Source organism: Coregonus lavaretus (assembly GCF_964263955.1).
Source record: "Coregonus lavaretus genome assembly, chromosome: 1".
NCBI lineage: Eukaryota > Metazoa > Chordata > Actinopteri > Salmoniformes > Salmonidae > Coregonus > Coregonus lavaretus.
In genome coordinates, this window is record NC_139988.1 from 75,223,974 (window position 1) to 75,248,845 (window position 24,872).

Sequence of the window (24,872 nt, forward strand, 5' to 3'; positions counted from 1 at the left end):
CATAGAGGCCTAGTTCCAACCACAACATTTCTAACACAAAAAACTGGCAAATAACAGCAGATAAATGGTAAGCTGGTTAAATAAATGACTGCTCTTAGATCTTTCAGACTGTCACTGTTTTGGGAAAATAGGGACATGTCTATCTATTTCGCCAAATATCTCTAAATGTATGTATTTTAATGGTTTGAAGTTCTACACCATTTTAAATCAGGATAACCTGTTATTTCTAATTAAGTACGTTTGGGCAGCTTACAATGCTGTTACCAATTGCTGGTAGTTATAACGTCAACAACAACAAAAAAATACTCATGGAACTCTGAGGTATTCCCATTGTTTCCTATAGGGGAAATATAGGTATGTCTGTTTATTTCACAAAATATCTCGCAATGTGTATATTTTGATTGTTTCAAGTCAGACACCATTTTAATCAGGATATTCTCCTCTTTCTAATTATGTAAGGCTAGGCAGCGTACTCCGTTGTCATCAAAAGCTAGCATTTAAAATGTAAGAAAGTATACATTATTGTTGGAACTCTGAGACTGCCCCATTGTTTCCCTATGGGAACATTCTACGTAGACATGTATATCTATTTTGCCAAATATCTCGCAATGTGTATACTCCGTTGTCATCAAACGCTAGTCCCAAAATACTTTTTGCCGTTGGAATGCTGAGCTCCCCCCATTGTTTTCCTATGGAGAGGCATGCCGGTATATTTCGGCAAATATCTCGCAATGTGTATATTTTGATTTTTTCAAGTAGGACATCATTTTAATCAGGATAATCTCCTCTTTCTAATTATTTTACATTTTAGTCATTTAGCAGACGCTCTTATCCAGAGCGACTTACAGTTAGTGGGTGCATACATTTTTCATACTGCATCTTGGACTCTCACATAAATCATACTTTATTTACATTTTAAAATGTATTTACATTACATTGTTAAGGGGATTTCAGACCAAAGTTCAAGTTACTCACATGCATCTCAAGTTAGAAGAGTGGCCCTTGGTTGATTGACCCTTAGTAAAAAACAAAGCTGTGTAAACTGTTCCTGGGACAGCTTCTGAGGCCAAAATGTTGCATCATCATCATCAGGACAAATAAAACCGCAAGACTGTTCCTGGGCCAGTTTTTGAAGCCAAAATGTCCCAATCAGGACGGTCACTTCTGCTGGAAAGGCAGCTTCCTACGGTCTTTGCCAGCATTCCTCTTCCTCTTCTTGCTGAGGAAGTTTTCCAGCTTGCCGCTCTTCTTCAGTTCGCTGTACTTCTCCGCCAGCTCCAGCTTCTTCTTGCCGGATTTCTTGAGGAAGAAAGGCTTCAGTCCCTGGCCCGCCATCTCTCTCTGTTTCCTCTTGAACTCTAGCTCCTTCTCACACTGCTGTTCCCGGCTCTTCCGGGCCCGCTCCTGGTTCTCCATCCTTTTCAACAGGAACTGAAGTTTCTCCTTCTTCTGGTTGCTCATTAATGGTTTCTTGAGCTTCTTCTGCACTACATCTCTCTCGCGCTGTTTGATGTCGTTGATGAATCTGTAGGTTTTCTCAAAGATCTCCGGTTTGTATTCACCAGACAGATCGTCAAATCGAGGGTCTCTTGACACTGTTTTCTTGACAGGAACTACTTGTCTGAGAAAAGGGGCTGGCCTCTTGGCTAATAGCAACCAGCCCAAGATGTTATCCACCTGGGTTTATGTCTGAGTTGTGTACTGTTACGTAAGGCTGGGCAGCGTACTCCGTTGTCATCGATCGCTAGACCAGAAATAGTCAGAAGTTGCCATTTTTTTCCTACTTCCTCGTTATGCAGACATAAGCACACTTGGCACCATTGAGGTGTGGATGTTTACTTTCTACATGAGTTGTTATTTTTCAGTTTCGTCCTAAGAACAGATTGTAGTAGTAAAATGAAAAGGTCTACATTTTTTGGTGGCATTTAGGGAAAATTTTATTCTAAGGATCATTCCATTCAAAAGAGGCTCAGCGAAGGTTCGTTTCAATTCATTTGCTATGGCCTTGACCTAGTGTTCCATCTCAATCAACGTTCTTTGGCCGTTTTTCAGCCTTGGGTGAAATTTGACTCGTTCTATTGTCCAGTCTAGTGTCTGTGTCTGTATAAGTTCACTGTGTCTAACTTGTCCTAGCCTGAAGATTCAGACCTTACGGTTGCTGTAACTACATATTCCCTGTAAGGTCTGAATGGCAGGCTGCCTTGATCAGGACACCATGGAGCAGGCACGAGAGATGAGTTGGAAAAGGTACCTCAATTCAGGGATGGGAGAGGGAGATGTACTCATAATTATCCCATTATACAAAATGATGCATTGAGAAGATTGAAATACTGCTAGTTTTTAGTTAACCCTCTACTGCACACATATTTTTTTTTCAAAAACAATATTTGGAAGATTTAAGTTTTCTGATAATGTAGCAATAATAAATATGTAACTTCTACCCCCCACACCCAGATGCTTCTTTTGTTGCCTCAGGGCAATGCTGTTCCATAAGGGTACTAAAACACCAAGGAAAATCAGATATTTTCAGAACATTTATTAAGTCAAATATAGTAGAAACAAGCACTCTTTTCATAAGAAAATACAGCTTCTGGGGTCCATGATATTGCCCTGACAAGTAACCTAACTGCACAACGCTGCCCTAAGGCAACAAAAATAAAACTATATTTTAAAAAATATGTATAGAAACTAAATATCTTCAAAACCTATCAAATATGCTTCTTTAGAGATTCCTACACAAGTACATATTTTTTATTTAAACATGCAAAATAATTAAATGTATCTTATCTTTCACTCACACCATGCACTCACATCGCGCTGATTCCTGAAAGAAGGTCCCTACCCCAATTGATACATCATACCAACTTCTGTACCTCATTGGATTGTTTACAGGATTGTTACATGTCATTGCATATTGTCATGTGTAGAATAAAAAAAAATAAGTATAATTATATGGGGGCAAAAAGGTTTTCTGTTGCCTAAGGGCAATGATGTGCATTAGAGGGTTAAACTGCCATTTTTGTCAGCATGCTAGGCTTGCTAATTCTAAAGCAACCCATTGGATTCGACAACACTTCCGGTGGCTACTCACCCCAATGCTAGGCATCACATTTTCATGGAATCCAATGGGCTGCTGTAGCATTAGCTAGCATAGCATGCTGGCGAAAACAGCCATTTAAATAAAAAGTAGCAGAATTCCAATCGTCTTGATTCACCATTCAAAATTTCGGGATAATTAGGAGTACAGCGACATATTCCATCCCTGGATTGAGGTACGTTCCCCCCCTATTCTCTGCTCTCCTCTTCGCTTCTCTTCTCCACTAAGCACGGACCGGTCTTTTGGACATCTTGTTTTGGTCCTGTCCGGACCGGCCATCTTCTTTTTTGGGTGCAGTCCGGTCCACAGACGTAGATTTTTGTCTATAATTGGTTCAGATTTTGTCCGGTCCGGCCTTGATTTGGCCCAAACTTAGACGTCTATGATTCACAAGTTTGGACAGCACAATACAGTGCAGTAGAGCACAGCAGAGTACAGTACATTACCGTACAATAAAGTATAGATTAGTATAGTACAGTATAGTACAGTATAAAATAAAAATTAAATAATATGCCATTTAGCAGACGCTTTTATCCAAAGCGACTTACAGTCGTGCGTGCATACATTTTTGTGTATGGGTGGTCCCGGGGATCGAACCCACTACCTTGGCGTTACAAGCGCCTTGCTCTACCAGCTGAGCTACAGAGGACCACAGTATAATGTACTGTATTGTACCCTCCTTTACTCTAGTGCTGAACTAAACTGTACTGTATTGTACTCTATTGTACTGAACTGTGCCGTGCTGTACTGTGCTGTTCAAACTTGTGAAACATAGCCTAGACATCTATGATTCATTCAGATTTGGTCTGGTCTGGACCATACTTGTTTGGGGGCGGAGCTCATTCGAATAATACCCAGCATGCTTCGCAAGTGTTTGTTTTACATTTTGGCCATTCAGCAGATGCTCTTATCCTTATCATTCAACTATGGTATATAAACAACAACATATCACAATCATAGCAAGAAAAAAAAATCTGTAACCGTTACTGAGAATGTGATTGTAGTTGAAGTGGTCTGTTGGTTTATTCTATAGGCTGGATGACTTTGAACATCATCGTTGCCAGTTTTATGTTCAAACATTATGTTTAAACTTTCATTCAGAACTGAAAATGAACCTGATTTCAACTTCCGGAAAATACATATTTTCAACGTCTGGAAAAAACACATTGTCAACGTTTGGAAAAGACACCTTTTAAACGTCCAGAAAAGACACATTTTTACCTTTCATTCAGAACCTAAAATTAATCTAACATCAACGTCTGGAAAGTACGTATTTTAGATGATTTTCAACGTAATTTGCATACTGGGTCTCTTCTATTCAGCTACAACAATACAGAACCTGCTAGTTTCACAGCTGAACCTAGTTAACGTAATTGATGAGGGATAGACTGGAGCTGTGCCCCGAGTTCCACCATGATGACTGGTGCGGTTGCACGAAACATTCCACTTTTGTGACAGACCATCTCTCCAACCACACTCATGGGTATAATTAAACTAAGGGATACGTGGTATAGAGGAAGGACAGGGGGTACTTAACCCGAGGACTAGCCCACTAGCCCACGCAAGTGCCAGTGTTCTGAAGCAATGATTACAGGTTTCTCTCAAGAGCTTCTATTGAATGGTTGTTTCTCTGAAGAACTGGATAGTAAATGAGAAAAATATCATATTTTGGTTCTAAATACACTGGACCGTGGTGGTATAATAGCGGCTTGCTCGCGTACCGGAGCTCCACTGTTGTACTATTATCGTTGTGAATTCCTGCTGTTGGAAATAAAAGTAAAGAGGTTGGGAAGATGATGGTGAAACGTGCCGGTGCCTATCACTCGATATGTCTTCCACCAATCACAGTTTGGCCGCATCCAAGCATCTCTGATGACCATATACGGATTGAATCAAATATAAGTCCAATAAGATGCCAATATCGACCTTTTCTCTTGTTTTCTCCGACCCCGTGTGGGGTTAGATGAAAGGCAATACTTTATTTTTTGGAAAACATGGTTATTGTGGATGTTGTTTCAAAGCCTAACACAACAAAATGGACAGTGCTTTCTAAGGTGATAATTAATCACCTATATATGAGGCCAAGCCCGAAAAAATATGCTGTATTAAAATAATGATTGTGCCATTATACAATACATAGCCTACCGCATATTACACATGACAGAAAAACTGAAAAAAAATACTGATTTACGATATCTTTGATAAATAACTGGTCTAGCCTAAATTAAACAAATTCAGAGTTAGCCTACAATTATAGTGAATTTGTATATGGTTTTGAATAGCCTAGTAATAGGGCATTTTTTATATTTTCATAATTCATATGCTGACACATTACCTTTAGCTACATAATATCTCACCACTGTGCGTTTCCATCACCTCCCCTCTCTCCTTCATTCCTTTCTCCAGTGCACAGAGAGAGGGGCTGTCAACAGTTTAATGAAATATGTGAACATTACTATAGATGTTCCCAAACAGATTTCACTTGGTTTCCCAAATGAAGCACTGGGTAGCTGCAGGAACAGGGTTGGAGAGCCCATGGCATACAGAGTTTGGGCGGAATATCACCTGTTGCCAGGCGAAATAAACGGAGTAGCCTACCCAACATAAGTGAAACTAACCGGCAGGAATGTGGCCTCCATTCGCTATTCGAGTGTATACAGATTACATGTATTTTTTTATTTTACATATTAGTAAAGACAAGATTAAATTGAGAAGAGTCTGATGGGTGAAAATATGATCACTTGATGAGACAACAGCATGTGTAGCCTGAGGCAAGGAACAGAGCGTAAGCTTTTTTTGCAACTTTCTCAAATCATCAATAGCCTAAAGTCACAGCCCATATATATTTTGATTTCTAAGGCATACTATGGATTGTATCATTCACAACTAAATTTGCTAAATAGCTCTAAATTAGCGTATAGGACCTGTTTCAAATAATCACTTTTACGCTCAACATAGCCACTTCATTTGCGCACTCGCTCTAGAATGGGAAAAATATCCTTTCTATTTTATTCAGCTAAATTCAATTATATTCTTCTTACTATAAAATCATACAGTGAGGGAAAAAAGTATTTGATCCCCTGCTGATTTTGTACGTTTGCCCACTGACAAAGAAATGATCAGTCTATAATTTTAATGGTAGGTTTATTTGAACAGTGAGAGACAGAATAACAACAAAACAATCCAGAAAAACGCATGTCAAAAATGTTCTGAATTGATTTGCATTTTAATGAGGGAAATACAGTTGGGGAAAAAAGTATTTAGTCTGCCACCAATTGTGCAAGTTCTCCCACTTAAAAAGATGAGAGAGGCCTGTAATTTTCATCATAGGTACACGTCAACTATGACAGACAAAATGAGAAAAAAATATCCAGAAAATCACATTGTAGGATTTTAATGAATTTATTTGCAAGTTATGGTGGAAAATAAGTATTTGGTCAATAACAAAAGTTTCTCAATACTTTGTTATATACCCTTTGTTGGCAATGACACAGGTCAAACGTTTTCTGTAAGTCTTCACAAGGTTTTCACACACTGTTGCTGGTATTTTGGCCCATTCCTCCATGCAGATCTCCTCTAGAGCAGTGATGTTTTGGGGCTGTCACTGGGCAACACGGACTTTCAACTCCCTCCAAAGATTTTCTATGGGGTTGAGATCTGGAGACTGGCTAGGCCACTCCAGGACCTTGAAATGCTTCTTACGAAGCCACTCCTTCGTTGCCCGGGCAGTGTGTTTGGGATCATTGTCATGCTGAAAGACCCAGCCACGTTTCATCTTCAATGCCCTTGCTGATGGAAGGAGGTTTTCACTCAAAATCTCACGATACATGGCCCCATTCATTCTTTCCTTTACACGGATCAGTCGTCCTGGTCCCTTTGCAGAAAAACAGCCCCAAAGCATGATGTTTCTACCCCCATGCTTCACAGTAGGTATGGTGTTCTTTGGATGCAACTCAGCATTCTTTGTCCTCCAAACACAACGAGTTGAGTTTTTACCAAAAAGTTATATTTTGGTTTCATCTGACTATATGACATTCTCCCAATCCTCTTCTGGATCAACCAAATGCACTCTAGCAAACATCAGACAGGCCTGGACATGTACTGGCTTAAGCAGGGGGACACGTCTGGCACTGCAGTATTTGAGTCCCTGGCGGCGTAGTGTGTTACTGATGGTAGGCTTTGTTACTTTGGTCCCAGCTCTCTGCAGGTCATTCACTAGGTCCCCCCGTGTGGTTCTGGGATTTTTGCTCACCGTTCTTGTGATTATTTTGAAGTTGATTTCTTCAAACCAACCTGCCTACCTATTGCAGATTCAGTCTTCCCAGCCTGGTGCAGGTCTACAATTTTGTTTCTGGTGTCCTTTGACAGCTCGTTGGTCTTGGCCATAATGGAGTTTGGAGTGTGACTGTTTGAAGTTGTGGACAGGTGTCTTTTATACTGATAACAAGTTCAAACAGGTGGCATTAATACAAGTAACGAGTGGAGGACAGAGGAGCCTCTTAAAGAAGAAGTTACAGGTCTGTGAGAGCCAGAAATCTTGCTTGTTTGTAGGTGACCAAATACTTATTTTCCACCATAATTTGCAAATAAATTCATTAAAAATCCTACAATGTGAATTTCTGGAATTTTCTTTCTCAATTTGTCTGTCATAGTTGACGTGTACCTATGATGAAAATTACAGGCCTCTCTCATCTTTTTAAGTGGGAGAACATGCACAATTGGTGGCTGACTAAATACTTTTTTCCCCCACTGTAAGTATTTGACCCCCTCTCAATCAGAAAGATTTCTGGCTCCCCAGTGTCTTTTATAGAGGTAACGAGCTGAGATTAGGAGCACACTCTTAAAGGGAGTGCTCCTAATCTCAGCTTGTTACCTGTATAAAAGACACCTATCCACAGAAGCAATCAATCAATCAGATTCCAAACTCTCCACCATGGCCAAGACCAAAGAGCTCTCCAAGGATGTCACGGACAAGATTGTAGACCTACACAAGGCTGGAATGGGCTACAAGACCATCGCCAAGCAGCTTGGTGAGAAGGTGACAACAGTTGGTGCGATTATTTGCAAATGGAAGAAACACAAAAGAACTGTCAATCTCCCTCGGCCTGGGGCTCCATGCAAGATCTCACCTCGTGGAGTTGCAATAATCATGAGAACGGTGAGGAATCAGCCCAGAACTACACGGGAGGATCTTGTCAATGATCTCAAGGCATAGTCACCAAGAAAACAATTGGTAAAACACTATACCATGAAGGACTGAAATCCTGCAGCGCCCGCAAGGTCCCCCTGCTCAAGAAAGCACATATACAGGCCCGTCTGAAGATTGCCAATGAACATCTGAATGATTCAGAGGAGAACTGGGTGAAATTGTTGTGGTCAGATGAGACCAAAATCGAGCTCTTTGTCATCAACTCAACTCGCCGTGTTTGGAGGAGGAGGAATGCTGCCTATGACCCCAAGAACACCATCCCCACCGTCAAACATGGAGGTGGAAACATTATGCTTTGGGGGTGTTTTTCTGCTAAGGGGACAGGACAACTTCACAGCATCAAAGGGACGATGTACTGTCAAATCTTGGGTGAGAACCTCCTTCCCTCAGCCAGGGCATTGAAAATGGGAAATGGGTCGTGGATGGGTATTCCAGCATGACAATGACCCAAAACACACGGCCAAGGCAACATGAAGGTCCTGGAGTGGCCTAGCCAGTCTCCAGACCTTAATCCCATAGACAATCTGTGGAGGGAGCTGAAGGTTCGAGTTGCCAAACGTCAGGCTCGAAACCTTAATGACTTGGAGAAGATCTGCAAAGAGGAGTGGGACAAAATCCCTCCTGAGATGTGTGCAAACCTGGTGGCCAACTACAAGAAACGTCTGACCTCTGTGATTGCCAACAAGGGTTTTGCCACCAAGTACTAAGTCATGTTTTGCAGAGGGGTCAAATACTTATTTCCCTCATTAAAATGCAAATCAATTTATAACATTTTTGACATGAGTTTTTCAGGATTTTTTTGTTGTTATTCTGTCTTTCACTGTTCAAATTAACCTACCATTAAAATTATAGACTGATCATGTCTTTGTCAGTGGGCAAACGTACAAAAGCAGCAGGGGATCAAATACTTTTTTTCCCTCACTGTATAATATAAAATAATGGCACGGGAAGTCTACAGCCTATGGCATGACGCATAGCCAGATAACATACAATAATCCAACTCATGTTTTGTTCTTCTGAAATACATTTTCTTCATATCATAATGTTTCTTTAGACCTGCCTAAAATAAATAATGGATTTATTGTGATGGTGTATATTCAGTTTATTTATTCAACTTTTTTAAATGTAGATGTTCCAAAGGCGCGTATCAGCGCTTGTATGCGGCTTGTATGCGTGGAGGCCTGGAGAAGCTAAACGTGTTTATGTTAATGGTCAGTTACTGTGAGACCGGCATTCTTTTGAATGACAATAACCAGCTGACAAAATGTTATGACCCCCACAGCCCTAGTTCAGAGGCATAATTTGATAACTGATCTTGTTCCCTGACACCCACATAATGAGTTTGACGGAACAGGTAGATGAAAAGAACCCATTGTAACTTTATGCCGTCCTACGCTGGCTTTAGATGAGAAGGTGCCGATATTGGTCGATACACATACTGTATTAGAAATTATATCACCAAAGGGTTATCTTGTATTGTACAGCTGTCAACTATGATGTCCATATTAGGACAGTCTCAGCCTTACAAGTAGTTGTGTCAGTCTCACAATGACACTACTCCTTGTGAGGTTGAGCCTGTCCTAATATGGACACCGTAGAGAACAGGAAGGGAGTCAGTGTGTTGTGATTACCATATTAAGGATTTGAGAATGTCTAAAGACGTCACTATAATGTCTGGTGTGCTCGTAATAACTGACAACAATTGAATAATTGACCAGTCAGGTGGTTGGGGGAAGGTATTACGTTGACGCGACAGACATTCATTGGGATTGCATGCAAAATAATCTTGCAAGAGATCCCTCCCTCTGCCTCCTAGGTTGTCTGGCTCACTCTAATGGCTTGCTTTCGTTGTGTTAAATATGAGGAGTTTACATTTAGATTTGACTTTTTAGTCATTTAGCAGACGCTCTTATCCAGAGTGACTTACAGTTGTGAGTGCATACATTTTAATACTTTTTTGTACTGGTCCCCCATGGGAATCAAACCCACAACCCTGGCGCCATGCTCTACCAACTAAGCTACATGGGACCATGGGTTTACGGTTCTCGGTTTATGTGTGAAATCCTCAAGACACAGAGCAGCTTAAGGTAGCTCTTTCCTTACCATTGCTATGGTAACCTCTCTCTTCTCATTAGGCTGTCAGACCAACAACAGAAAACACGAACGCGCACGCACACACATATACACATACACACAAGCATGCCACGACATGCTAACAAAAGTCTCAGTATTCAACATTAAAACGGTGCTTGCTGTTTTACGTAACTCGCCTTTCATGGAGCAATGCACTCTTTGATTTTGAAACATGTCTCTATTCTGTTATACAATAATGTCTGCTTTTATATGTGATAAATTGCACATCATGAAAATAAAACCAACATAATTTAAATGAATAAGTCTCAGCTTAAATAATAGATTGAAAATATGCATATTCGATTGATTCATGAGCAATGATGACAAAGTGTATTAGGGCACCATAACGGAACATTCTTAATAATCACATCTGTCTATTTCTATATATTTCCATCTTCTCATTGAATTCATGAGGAATTCTAACTGAATATACTGACACCTACAGGAAACAGCAGTGCTGTATGGGATTGTGCTTTCAATACAGCACACTGTCAATTCATTTTGATCTTATGTTTTTGGGGTGAGCACTATGATGCTATTCCAATGAACACACTGAAATCTACTGTGCAGAGACAAATGGGTATACGATTCTGTTGGCCAATACACACACACACACACACACACAAACTCACACAGAGGGATCCAGGAGCCCTTGACAGCAGTTTTAACAGGATCTGATATGACAAAATGAATTATATTAATGACAGTGGCGGTCAGTGCCGTTTATGATGAGGGAGGACGTTTTTTGATGACAGTGACACATAGACAGACAGTGACACATTCAATACCGCCTTGCACACTCTTGCCTGCATCTAGCTTATCTAGGGTGTAATCATTAGTCCAACAGTTGCAAACAAGAGTTTCTATTGGACAAATTCAGGTATTTTTATCCACGTTTTGTTTGCTTCCGTTTAAGAAAAGTTTTTCAACAGAATCAGGCGGAATGAATACACTCCTGATCACGCATAAACACAGCTCACTTTCATATGTAGCAGCCACGTTGTATTCATTCTAGCCTCTATGCACTCTCCTCCTCTCACCTTTTCCCTTCGTTGGTGGACTTCAATGAACAACACATCAGCTGTATGTGACCAGTCTAAAAAACCTTTCCAAACCATATCATAAACGATACACACAGCCTACATCGTTGTCCCCATATTAGCTAAAGTAACGTCCTAGCCAACATAGCTAATAGAACTAATGCGTTAGTAAACCCGCTACAATCACGCAGTAACGTTACAGTGTATAGTCAGTAAGCAGTTAGCCCCGGTGGCAATAAATTAATAAAACCAAAAGCTTACCTTGACTTGGAAGAGTTCCAGTGTTGTGTTGGATAGTCATAGCAAGCTAGCTAATATAGCATCCCTCTGTTTGAGCCGGGTGTTTGCGTAACTAAACTAGCCAGCTGCATTTGCTAGCTAAGTAAGTAAAACTAAAGTGAAAAAAAAGAGATCTCTCTCTCTTGCCTCTCCTTCATTTGTGAATAAATTCTTTTTCTGAAAATTGTTTAACTATTGTCTTTCTCTCTCTTTGAGTCAACTATTCACCACATTTTATGCACTGCAGTGCTAGCTAGCTGTAGCTTATGCTTTCCGTACTAGATTCATTCTCTGATCCTTTGATTGGGTGGACAACATGTCAGTTCATGCTGCAAGAGCTCTGATAGCTTGGAGGACGTCCTCTGGAAGTTGTCGTAATTACTGTGTAAGTCTATGGAAGGGGGTGAGAACCAAGCGCCTCCTAGGTTTTGTATTGAAGTCAATGTACCAAGAGGAGGACGGAAGCTAGCTGTCCTCCGGCTACACCATGGTGCTACCCTACAGAGTGCTGTTGAGGCTACTGTAGACCTTCATTGCAAAACAGTGTGTTATAATCAATTATTTGGTGACGTGAATATATTTAGTATAGTTTTATCTAAAAAGGACAACTTTTTCAATGTTTAACTATTTTTATTTTTATGAAATTCACTGAGGAGGATGGTCCTCCACTGATTAATGAAGACACCTTCACTTTTTTTTCTTCTGCGCTTCTCTTCCCCCTTCTTTCTGCGAGGAACCAGTTCTGCGATTAAATTGTCACCACGCCATCAGACCTTGACAGCTCCACTAATCCATGTGGCTATCGCTCCTCAACTCATCCGTCCTGAAAGAGGGAAGTGTTCGCCAGGCTCGGAGCCGCTGCGGAACCACACTCTTAGAAAAAAGGAGCTATCTAGAACCTAAAAGGGTACTTCAGCTGTCCCCATAGGAGAAATCTTTGAATAACCTTTTTTTGTTCCAGGTAGAACCCTTTTGGTTCCACATTGAACCCTTTTGGGTTCCATGTAGGACCCTTTCCACAGAGGATTCTATGTGGAACCTAAAAGGGTTCTACGTGGAACCCAAAAGGGTTCTTCCTGGAGCCAAAAAGGGTTCTCCTATGGAGACAGCCGAAGAACCCTTTTCGAACCCTTGTTTCTAAGATTGCAGTGGGCCATGCTATATGGGAGAAATTATGCCAGCCACCATCTCTCCCCCACGCAATAAGACAGGGAACGTAATTAGGATTTGCGAGCAGCCGTATTACCTATGAGAAATACCCATGACAGCCTATATGAGGCACTAATCTCACAATGATGTAATTTCGCAGTAGTGAGTGAGCTGGGTCGGTTAACCTGGGCGCTGTTTGACTGTGGCTGAGTTTGATAGCCGGTGTGCTATGGGTCTCAGGAGTAGGAAAGTGTCGCAATCGGGCCATGAGTGGTGCTCAATTGCGATGCCACATGACTGGGAGTTGAAAGGCAGCGGAAGCATGAAGGTTTACATTATACATTTAGACAGATGATGTAGCACACCGGTCTCCAACAGGGTGTGCAGGCTTTTGTTCCAGCCTAGCACTAACACACCAATTTCAACTAGTCTTGTCCAGTCTAATTGCATGATAAGTTGCTGAATTGGATGTGTCAGTGTTGAGCAGGAACAAAAGCCTGCTCACCCTATTTCTCCATAACTGGAGTTATAGACATCTAGCCATGATATTTAATTGGTAGAGTAGATTAAGATAAAAAGGAAATTATGACATTATATTTGTTTTTTTCTGTGACTTTGGTGCATTTTTCCGATCAAAGTACAACATTCTAAACTGATAACACTTGTAATGCCTTTGATTGTTCATTCATTGGAGTTGAAAGCATCTTTCACCCCTGAGTCATTCATGCAAAATATATATATTTTTAAATCCATGAAAACATTTTGTTAAGTCACCAATTCATCACATAATGTTTAGTCATTTTAACTAATATTTAGATCCAATAGCAAAAAATACAAGATATCATTTTCAAAACAGATCTTTTTGAAGTGCTGAATTGAAGGAATAGTAGAAGGTAAAAATACTTTTCCATCTAGTATTTGGCTAGAACTTGACATGCTCCACTTTTTCAAGTTTACTGCAAACCACATTTTTTATCATTTGAATCCAAGTAAGGTTGTGAGCATGTTGAGAAATATGTCTTACAGGTTCAGTATCCTTATACAGTACATAAATAGAACAAATCCTCATAAATATGGGTATTGTAAAGCAATAGGCTACAGTAAAATAGTGTTTGTGTAGTGTAGCACAGTATGTATATGCCATTTCTACCTCATGCAATGATGCAACATTATACAAGATCACCTTTTCTATGTGACTTGTCAACTGTCTCTCCACTTGACAACAATCATCAGCTTACTGTGTATTAATGAAATTTAGATAATGAGTGGAATATACTGTTATATACAAACCAGGTATTTCATTGTGCACGACACCATAATTTCAAATTATTGTACATAATGACTCTTTCAACTTTGTCCTATTGAAGCACACTGGCTGGAGGATCACGAGTATTTACAGCCACATCCATATATGATTGTGCATTGTGAAAAGCAGATACATTTTACATTTTTAGTAATTTAGCAGACGCTCTTATCCAGAGCGACTTACAGTTAGTGAGTGCATACATTTTTCATATTGGCCCCCCGTGGGAATCTAACCCACAACCCTGGCGTCGCAAATGCCATGCTCTACCAACTGAGCTACACAGGGCCTTGAATATGTATGCAAAAAACGTTCTGCCCAGAGGGCCACCACTACTGGTCTTTACTTTCCTCTAAAGTCATCCGCATGCTTCCCATCCGAAACAGTTCGGAACAGTTCGTGATTATATTATGATGACATTTTGTGCCGTTTATGTTTGTTTTGGCCATCGACACAGGTTTTTTCAGCTGTTCGTGCACACTGCATTTTTTCTCGAGGCAAGCCGAAGTTCGGAAGCCAAAGTCAGTGAATGGTCAACAGTAGGGATTCTTCAATTAAGTATTTGTTGTCATTCACTTAAGAAATACTGCACCAAACATCCTAGTTAGATGTAAAATTGCGTGACTAAGATCTCCTAGGATAAAACGTGACAGATTTCTTGAGTTATCTTAGATTAATTCTGACTACGGCCTCTCAAGATGGAAAAACAGTACTATTGCCTCTATTTTCTCGTAATTCAAGCAAAGATCTTTTCAAGCGATATTCAAAGATATGCGAGCACACTCGTTCAGTTCAGCTAGGCGCCAGCCGAACCGAAGCATGCGGAAGCCTTAAGGGACCGTTAAAAAATTACTATTACTACCCATGAGAGTAAATGTCATTCCTGTTCATGTTAGGATTTACATAAGCTTTTAGGAAACTCATACACTTCTATAAGCCTCATTGAAGCTACAAAAATGTCAATGTTTGACCTTAGCATGTGATAACTATATTGATTATCTTGATTATTGTCCAGTCATATGGTCAAGTGCTAAAAAGAAAGACCTAGTTACGCTGCAGCGGGCCCAGAACAGCCCCACACGTCTTGCTCTTCATTGTAATCAGAGGGCTAATAGTAATACTATGCATGCCAGTCTCTCTTGGCTAAGAGTTGTGGAACTTGTTGTCACTTCTTGTTTTTATAAGAAACATTAATGTGTTGGAAATTCCTAATTGTTTGCCTAGTCAACTTATACACAGCACTGACACACACTTACCCCACCAGACATGCCACCAGGGGTCTTTCACAGTCCCCAGGTCCAGAAAAAATTCAAGGAAATGTACAGAATTATACAGCCATGAGTGAATGAAACTCCCTTCCATCTTATATAGTGAACAGTAAACCTGGTTTCAAAAAAATATATAAAGCAACATCCCACTGCACAACGCCTCTCCCCATGTCACCTACTTGTTGTGTTTACAGTATGTACTGATATGTACACTACATGACCAAAAGTATCTGGACACCTGCTCGTCGATTATCTCATTCCAAAATCATGGCCATGGATATGGAGTTGGTCACTCCTTTGCTGCTATAACAGCATCCACTCTTCTGGGAAGGCTTTCAAGTAAATGCTTCCATTCAGCGCAGTCTGCGTTCCAATTCATCCCAAAGGTGTTCGATGGGGTTGAGGTCAGGGCTCTGTGCAGGTCAATCAAGTTCTTCCACACCGATCTCGACAAAGCATTTCTGTATGGACCTCGCTTTGTGCACGGGGGCATTGTCATGCTGAAACAGGAAAGAGCCTTCCCCAAACTATTGCCACAACGTTGGAAGCACAGAATCATCTAGAATGTCATGCTGCAGTGTTAAGATTTCCCTTCAGTGGAACTAAGGGGCCTAACCCGAACCATGAAAAACAGCCCCAGACCATTATTCCTCCTCCACCGAACTTTACAGTTGGCACTCTGCGTTCGGGCAGATATCTGGCAGTCCGCCAAACCCAGATTTGTCTGTCGGACTGCCAGATGGTGAAGCTTGATTAATCACTCCATAGAACGCTTTTCCACTGCTCCAGAGTCCAATGGCGGCGAGCTTTACACCACTCCAGTCGACGCTTGGCAATGCGCATGGAGATCTTAAGCTTGTGTGTGGCTGCTCGGCCATGGAAACCCATTTCATGAAGCTCCGGACTAACAGTTCTTGTGCTGACGTTGCTTCCAGAGGCAGCTTGGAACTCGATAGTGAGTGTTGCAACTGAGGACAGACAATTGTTACGCACTACACGCTTCAGCACTCGCCTGTCCCATTCTGTGACCTTGTGTGGCCTACAACTTCGCGGCTGAGCCATTGTTGCTCCTAGACGTTTCCACTTCAGAATAACAGCACTTACATTTGACTGGGGAAGCTCTAGCAGGGCAGAAATTTGATAAACTGACTTGTTGGAAAAGTGGACGGGCCATTCTACTGCCAATGTTTATTGTATTGAGATTGCATGGCTGTGTGCTCAATTTTATACACTTGTCAGCAACGGGTGTGGATGAAATACCAAAATCCATTAATTTGAAGGGATGTCCACATACTTTTGGCAATGTAATGTTTATATACATCGAATTCGGACAGTATTCAGATCCCTTGACTTTTTCCACATTTTGTTTTGTTAGAGCCTTACTAAAATTGATTATATATATTTTTTTATCTCTCACCAACCTACACACAATACCCCATAATGACAAAGCAAAAACTGTTTTTTAGACATTTTTGCAAATGTATTGAAAATAAAAAAACTTCAATATCACATATACATAAGTATTCAGTCCCTTAACTCAGTACTTTGTTGAAGCACCTTTGGCAGCGATTACAGCCTCAAGTCTTCTTGGGTATGACTGTATTTGGGGAGTTTCTGCCATTCTTCTCTGTAGATCCTCTCAAGCGCTGTCAGGTTGGATGGGGATTGTCGCTGCACAGCTATTTTCAGGTCTCTCCGAGATCTTTGACCGGGTTCAAGTACGGGCTCTGGCTGGGCCACTCAAGGACATTCAGAGACTTGTCCCGAAGCCACTCCTGCATTGTCTTGGCTGTGTGCTTAGGGTCGTTATCCTGTTGGAAGGTGAACCTTTGCCCCGGTCTGAGGTCCTGTGCGCTCTGGAGCAGGTTTTCATCAAGGATATCTCTGTACTTCCTCTTGCATATTCAACATTAGGTGGAGAATATGTTTAAGAAAATTATACCCACCTGTTGTATAATCTAAACGCTCTGCTCTAGAATTTACCAACACACAAATATGTTATGTTGTGTGCAAGATCAAACACCCTATTTACGAGATTTGGTTGTTCATTTTTCGGAAGGGGCTTCCACTGTGGCTGAGGTACATTGTAAACATTTCAAATTAATACAACTTTTTTAAACTGTGGAAAAAAACGAACACCCACTTAACAATTGCTTTCTCATCTGTGTTGTGGTATAAATATTATCTTGGTGCATAAAAAACCAAATCTAAAACCAGGTGCCATTGTTGACATTTTGAAGGGGACTGGTATGTATTTGAGAGGGCATAGCAGACATTTGCGCGATTGTAAAATCAACGGGAAAATGTGCTTTGTTCAAGCACGAGTTGAAATGTGCATTGCTTTTCTTTTGAAATAAATAGATTGAGCAACAATTATGTGACAAGCGAATTTACACTTCACAAAAACAGGGAATAATGGAATGAGGTGGGCAGGGCATGCACGTTACTATTTCATGGCTTCCTTTCCTTGTTTCTTTGCCCTCATAACCACAAACAGGGGAAAGGATTGGGTAGGCTTTCAACATATTTATTTTACCTCTTTGGCCATGTCCAATCAGTGATCATGGAGGACAGGACACAAGGAAAGGAAGTGATTGAGATGCACTCATTCAGTGACAAACCAACCAGCCAAGCTCTTGTCTAGATGGCCCCTAGGTTAACAGACATTCAAGCAGTCATTACTCAGAGTCAAATTGAGACATGATTATTACTCAGACTTACACTAATGGACAATTACGAGGAGACGTATGGTACACTCTAAAAAATGCTGGGTTGTTTGGATGACCCAACTGCTGAGTTGCAGGCATTGGGTCACATAGTTGGGTTGTTTTCTTTCAAAAGTGCAAGGTTGGGTTGATGAAGCTGGGTTATTGATGCTGGTTTATTGAGATATGACCCAGACTGGAGGCTTGGCTTAGTAGGGGCGTGGCTTTCAAATAGTTATTTTTGGCCACCCAAGAGAGTAAATGTCATTCCGGTTCATCTGTTCTGGTGTTTTGTCTTTACATGAAATGGTTGAACACTGACACTTTTATAGGTTTAATGAGGCTTATACTAGTATATGAGTTCCTCAAGTTTGATATCTTATTGGTCTTTCAGTTTTTAAAATTGATTGTGAACCTGTTGGACATTTTGCTGCATTGTTAGGAGCTAGTAACATAAACATTTCGCTGCAACTGCTATAACATATGCGAATCTGTGTATGTGACCAATACATTTTGATTTAATGTTGGTATACAGTGAGGGAAAAAAGTATTTGATCCCCTGCTGATTTTGTACGTTTGCCCACTGACAAAGAAATGATCAGTCTATAATTTTATTGGTAGGTTTATTTGAACAGTGAGAGACAGAATAACAACAAAACAGTCCAGAAAAACGCATGTCAAAAATGTTATAAATTGATTTGCATTTTAATGAGGGAAATAAGTATTTGACCCCCTCTCAATCAGAAAGATTTCTAGCTCCCAGGTGTCTTTTATACAGGTAATGAGCTGAGATTAGGAGCACACTCTTAAAAGGAGTGCTCCTAATCTCAGTTTGTTACCTGTATAAAAGACACCTGTCCACAGAAGCAATCAATCAATCAGATTCCAAACTCTCCACCATGGCCAAGACCAAAGAGCTCTCCAAGGATGTCAGGGACAAGATTGTAGACCTACACAAGGCTGGAATGGGCTACAAGACCATCGCCAAGCAGCTTGGTGAGAAGGTGACAACAGTTTGGTGCGATTATTCGCAAATGGAAGAAATACAAAAGAACTGCCAATCTCCCTCGGCCTGGGGCTCCATGCAAGATCTCACCTCGTGGAGTTGCAATGATCATGAGAACAGTGAGGAATCAGCCCAGAACTACACGGTTGGATCTTGTCAATGATTTCAAGGCAGCGGTGACCATAGTCACCAAGAAAACAATTGGTAACACACTATGCCGTGAAGGACTGAAATCCTGCAGCGCCCGCAAGGTCCCCCTGCTCAAGAAAGCACATATACAAGCCCATCTGAAGTTTGCCAATGAACATCTGAATGATTCAGAGGAGAACTGGGTGAAAGTGTTGTGGTCAGATGAGACCAAAATCGAGCTCTTTGGCATCAACTCAACTCGCCGTGTTTGGAGGAGGAGGAATGCTGCCTATGACCCCAAGAACACCATCCCCACCATCAAACATGGAGGTGGAAACATTATGCTTTGGGGGTGTTTTTCTGCTAAGGGGACAGGACCACTTCACCGCATCAAAGGGACGATGAACGGCGCCATGTACTGTCAAATCTTGGGTGAGAACCTCCTTCCCTCAGCCAGGGCATTGAAAATGGGTCGTTGATGGGTATTCCAGCATGACAATGACCCAAAACACACGGCCAAGGCAAGAAAGGAGTGGCTCAAGAAGAAGCACATTAAGGTCCTGGAGTGGCCTAGCTAGTCTCCAGACCTTAATCCCATAGAAAATCTGTGGAGGGAGCTGAAGGTTCGAGTTGCCAAACGTCAGGTTCGAAACCTTAATGACTTGGAGAAGATCTGCAAAGAGGTGTGGGACAAAATCCCTCCTGAGATGTGTGCAAACCTGGTGGCCAACTACAAGAAACATCTGACCTCTGTGATTGCCAAGAAGGGTTTTGCCACCAAGTACTAAGTCATGTTTTGCGGAGGGGTCAAATACTTATTTCCCTCATTAAAATGCAAATCAATTTATAACATTTTTGACATGCGTTTTTCTGGATTACATTAAAAAAGAACCAGCTGCTAGGTCAAAACAGCATGAGAGTAAAACATTTAACTGATGGTTAAATTAACCCATGTTTGGGTAATCCCAACAACACAATTTGTTGGGTTATTCATACAACCCAACTAGCTGGGTCAAAATAACCCAGCGTGTGTTCTGTCCAATATTTACCCAGAGCTGGGTTACCAAATAACCCAATTGGGTTGTTTTTAACCCAGCATTTTTAGAATGTAGATAGCTATGTAAACCACACCCCTCTGCAAACACGCCTTCTGCAATGATTATGTCATTATAATGACAACATTACTGTAAGTGGGCCTCAGGACGGACAGTTCAAGTAAAGTTTAACTGAAACTTGACTATGGTAGACGGGACTAAAATTGACTTGGATTAAAAAGCAATGTGACACAGTGCATCGAAAAAATACTGTAGGCATAAACAATGTTATTGGAACCTTGGCATAAAGCCAAGGCTTAAGTCATAGGGTTCATTATAAATGCCCCTATCTTTGTATTCAATAGCGTCAAGGCCTGCATTTTAAGTCATGTCTCGCACTCCACATTGCATCAGCAGGCGTATCACTGCATTTTCATACCCAGAGAGAGAGTCCCAAAGAGAGGGAGAGGGCCTGCCAAGAGTAGTATGTCATTATATAATGATGGATGACAGGCAATGACAAGGGTTTATGTAATTTGATTGATCCGGGGCTGAGGGAGATTTCCCCTACGCTTAGACACCGGGGATTTCTTGTTTGTTCGAAAGAGTGCAAACTCTTCTTGAGAGCTCTACTTAGAACTGTCAATCTCCCTCTGTCCACTCATCTACAGTGTTCCGCATCATCATGGAACATAAGCCATAGCTCCGCTCACTAACTAGTGATGGTGTAAAAGGGAATGAGTCAGTCTAGAAAAAGGTGATGCCTCTTAGCAGGTCTAGGATCAGTTTCTAGCTTCAGTTTCTTGTCATCAATGTCACTTGCTCACTGGCTCTCTTGGTGGGTTTTGCATGGCAATAGAAGCTCCAGCTCCTCTTCGTCGACACAGATTAAAGAAAAGCATGTCTGTGGTGCTTGCATAGCCTAGTGGTAACACTCCCAGCAATATGCACACATGTTACAACCCCGAGGGTTTGTTCAATCCCCACCAGTTTTTTTTTACTGTCTAAATAACCCTCCTTGGAAAAAAATAAGAAAAAAGATATGCATCTCTTACTGTTCTGATTCAATGAGCAACATGCCCCTGGGTCTGACAGCATGCAACGAAGGGCCCTTGTGGTGCGATGCATTCTACCTGAATGATAGTGTTATTCTTCCCTGTCTGTTGCTGCTGTTGCTGCTGAGGCACCTTTCTCTGAATATATAAGCAAGGCAGACTACGGTGGAGGCTTTGCACAACTCACTGATAATCCCAATGCTGGTGAAATATGGCTGTGACCTTGCCCTGTCATTAAGATTTGATAGAAAAGGTTGTCTTTTTCTGCTCCTCCCACCACCTCCCACCCAATCCTTGGATGAGAAAGGTGTACAGAATAATGCAATAGCAGCACAGGTTGGCAGAATTCCTCTTTTAAAGTGGGATATTCTTCTGGGCTCCGAGAGGGCTGCTGTTTGGAGGGAAAATGAAAGGTATTGGCAGAAAAATAAGAGGAATCAGAGCCATTATACCACTGCCATGCCCTACTACAACAAACAGTAAGCATCAATGGAGTCTCTCTGAAACAATTTCATATCTGTTCTTCCTTCCTGACAGGCGGGTATGTGAACATACACGCTCCTCAAGAGCACAATGAGCAGATGTCATATCAGTGCCAGTCAGTATTTTTGGTGCACATCTCGAGGTGAGACAACACACGCCTGACTATTCTCTGTGGTGAATGTGTAAGCTCTGACCTTGCAAGACTATGCAGGATTGTATTCATTATGTCGAGTTGTTCACACTAATCATTGTGGGGTGTGAACCCTTGATTATCTGCTGTGACGAATGCTCTTGCGTGAATTAATGCTAACCTTGGAAGACCATGTTTGTGTCCCAAATGCAGAAAGTATTCATACCCCTCGACTTATTCCACATGTTGTTGTGTTACAGACTGAATTCAATATGGATTAAATATATTTGTTTTCTCACCCATCTACACACAACACCACATAATGACCAAGTGAAAACATGTTTTTTCAAAAAAAAAATTACAAATGTATTGAAAATTAAATACAGAAATATATCATTTACATACAGTACCAGTCAAAAGTTTGGACATGCCTACTCATTCCAGGGTTTTTCTTAATTTTTACTATTTTCTCCATTGTAGAATAATAGTGAAGACTATGAAATAACACATATGGAATCATGTAGTAACCAAAAACAAAAAAGTGTTAAACAAATCAAAATATATTTCATATTTTAGATTCTTCAAAGTAGCCACCCTTTGCCTTGATGACAGCTTTGCACACTCTTGGCATGAATGAATAATTTTACCATGCTCAAAGGGATATTCACTGTCTGTTATTTTATTTATTTTTACCCATCTACCAATAGGTGCCCTTCTTTCCGAGGCATTTGAAGACCTCCGTGGTCTTTTTGGTTGAATCTGTGTTTAAAATTCACTGCTCGACTGAGGGACATTACAGATGATTGTACAGTGAGGGAAAAAACTATTTGATCCCCTGCTGATTTTGTACGTTTGACCGCTGACAAAGACATGCTCAGTCTATAATTTTAATGGTAGGTTTATTTGAACAGTGAGAGACAGAATAACAACAACAAAAATCCAGAAAAATGCATGTCAAAAATGTTATGAATTGATTTGCATTTTAATGAGGGAAATAAGTATTTGACCCCTCTACAAAACATTACTTAGTACTTGGTGGCAAAACCCTTGTTGGCAATCACAGAGATCAGACGTTTCTTGTAGTTGGCCACCAGATTTGCACACATCTCAGGAGGGATTTTGTCCCACTCCTCTTTGCAGATCTTCTCCAAGTCATTAAGGTTTCGAGGCTGACGTTTGGCAACTCGAACCTTCAGCTTCCTCCACAGATTTTCTATGGGATTAAGGTCTGGAGACTGGCTAGGCCACTCCAGGACCTTAATGTGCTTCTTCTTGAGCCACTCCTTTGTTGCCTTGGCTGTGTGTTTTGGGTCATTGTCATGCTGGAATACCCATCCACGACCCATTTTCAATGCCCTGGCTGAGGGAAGGAGGTTCTCACCCAAGATTTGACGGTACATGGCCCGTCCATCGTCCCTTTGATGCAGTGAAGTTGTCCTGTCCCCTTAGCAGAAAAACACCCCCAAAGCATAATGTTTCCACCTCCATGTTTGATGGTGGGGATGGTGTTCTTGGGGTCATAGGCAGCATTCCTCCTCCTCCAAACACGGTGAGTTGAATTGATGCCAAAGAGCTCGATTTTGGTCTCATCTGACCACAACACTTTCACCCAGTTCTCCTCTGAATCATTCAGATGTTCATTGGCAAACTTCAGACAGGCCTGTATATGTGATCATATACAGATCATTTCTTTGTCAGTGGGCAAACATACAAAATCAGCAGGGGATCAAATACTTTTTCCCTCACTGTATGTGTGGGGTACAGAGATGAGGTAGTCATTCAAAAATCATCTTACAAACTATTATTGCATGTAGAGTGAGTAAATGCAACTTATTATGTGGCTTGTTAAGCAAATCTTTACTCCTGAGCTTATTTAGGCTTCCATAACAATGGGGGTTGAAAATGTATTGCCTCATGACATTTCAGCTTTTCATTTGAATGAATTTGTCAACATTTCTAAAAACCTAATTCCACTTTGACATTTTGGGGTATTTTGTGTAGGACAGGGAAAAATAATCTCAATTTAATTCATTTTAAATTCAGTCTGTAACACAACAAAATGTGGAAAAGGTAAAGGATTGTGAATACTTTCTGAAGGCACTGTAGCTCTGATGCACTGTAGCTCTGATGTGTGGTTCTAATGAAACAGAACCACACAAAGGTTTAAGGAAAGGGGGTACAAAGACAATTGGGTCAAACATGCCAATGATCATTTTGAAGGGCTAACAGAGTTGGAAAGCCTTCAACCAAATGTAAAAGAAAAAGCAGAACGTGCCCCCTCATGCTTCTCCCAATACTCACCTTTGGTGAAGGCATTTAAGGACATTATCAGGAAGCACTGGTACATTGTTGACACTGACATACAACTGAAACTCATATTTAATCATCCTCCACTTATGGTCTTTAAATTATGTCGTTGTGTATATGCAAATGATTATTTCCAAACGCTATTATTCTATCAATATAATACCAAAACACATACATTTGCCATATATGGTTTTAAAATGTTGAAATGTATCGTTTCAAATAAGATTATTATATATTTTTAAACCTGAAACCTGACTTGAAACCTGACTTCCCACCAAAACCTCTTAATTCCATAGATTTTTTTGTATCAGTAGCTAGGCTTCCATCAATTTGTCGAAATATTTTCAAGCAAATATTTTTATATTTGCACAAAGAAATATGCACATTTTACCAGCATTGGCTTCTTGTGAATTAAAAGCTGCGTAATGACGTAATGCACATAAAAAGCTCTATGTGTTCCCAAAGAAACATTGGTTTAACAGTAAATTACTGTAAACTTTAAACCAGGATAGTTTTCGGAATTTACGGTAACATGCTGTACCTTT

At 40.8% G+C, this 24,872-nt stretch overlaps 2 protein-coding genes across 2 annotated transcripts in view; one reads left to right on the top strand and one right to left on the bottom strand.

The window, feature by feature from the left end:
- LOC311131781 (pro-neuregulin-3, membrane-bound isoform-like) overlaps window positions 1-24,872 on the top strand; it is a gene marked incomplete at both ends in the record, with an annotated part of 453,127 nt that overhangs the window by 240,219 nt on the left and 188,036 nt on the right. The window lies entirely within an intron of this gene.
- On the bottom strand, window positions 1,106-24,367 carry LOC311117725 (ribosomal RNA processing protein 36 homolog; the record flags this gene model as incomplete). The annotated part of the gene is made up of 2 exons (XM_084157557.1): window positions 1,106-1,646; window positions 24,322-24,367. The coding sequence occupies 2 exons, from the start codon at window positions 24,365-24,367 to the stop codon at window positions 1,159-1,161; spliced, it is 534 nt and encodes a 177-aa protein (XP_084013683.1). The 3' UTR covers window positions 1,106-1,158.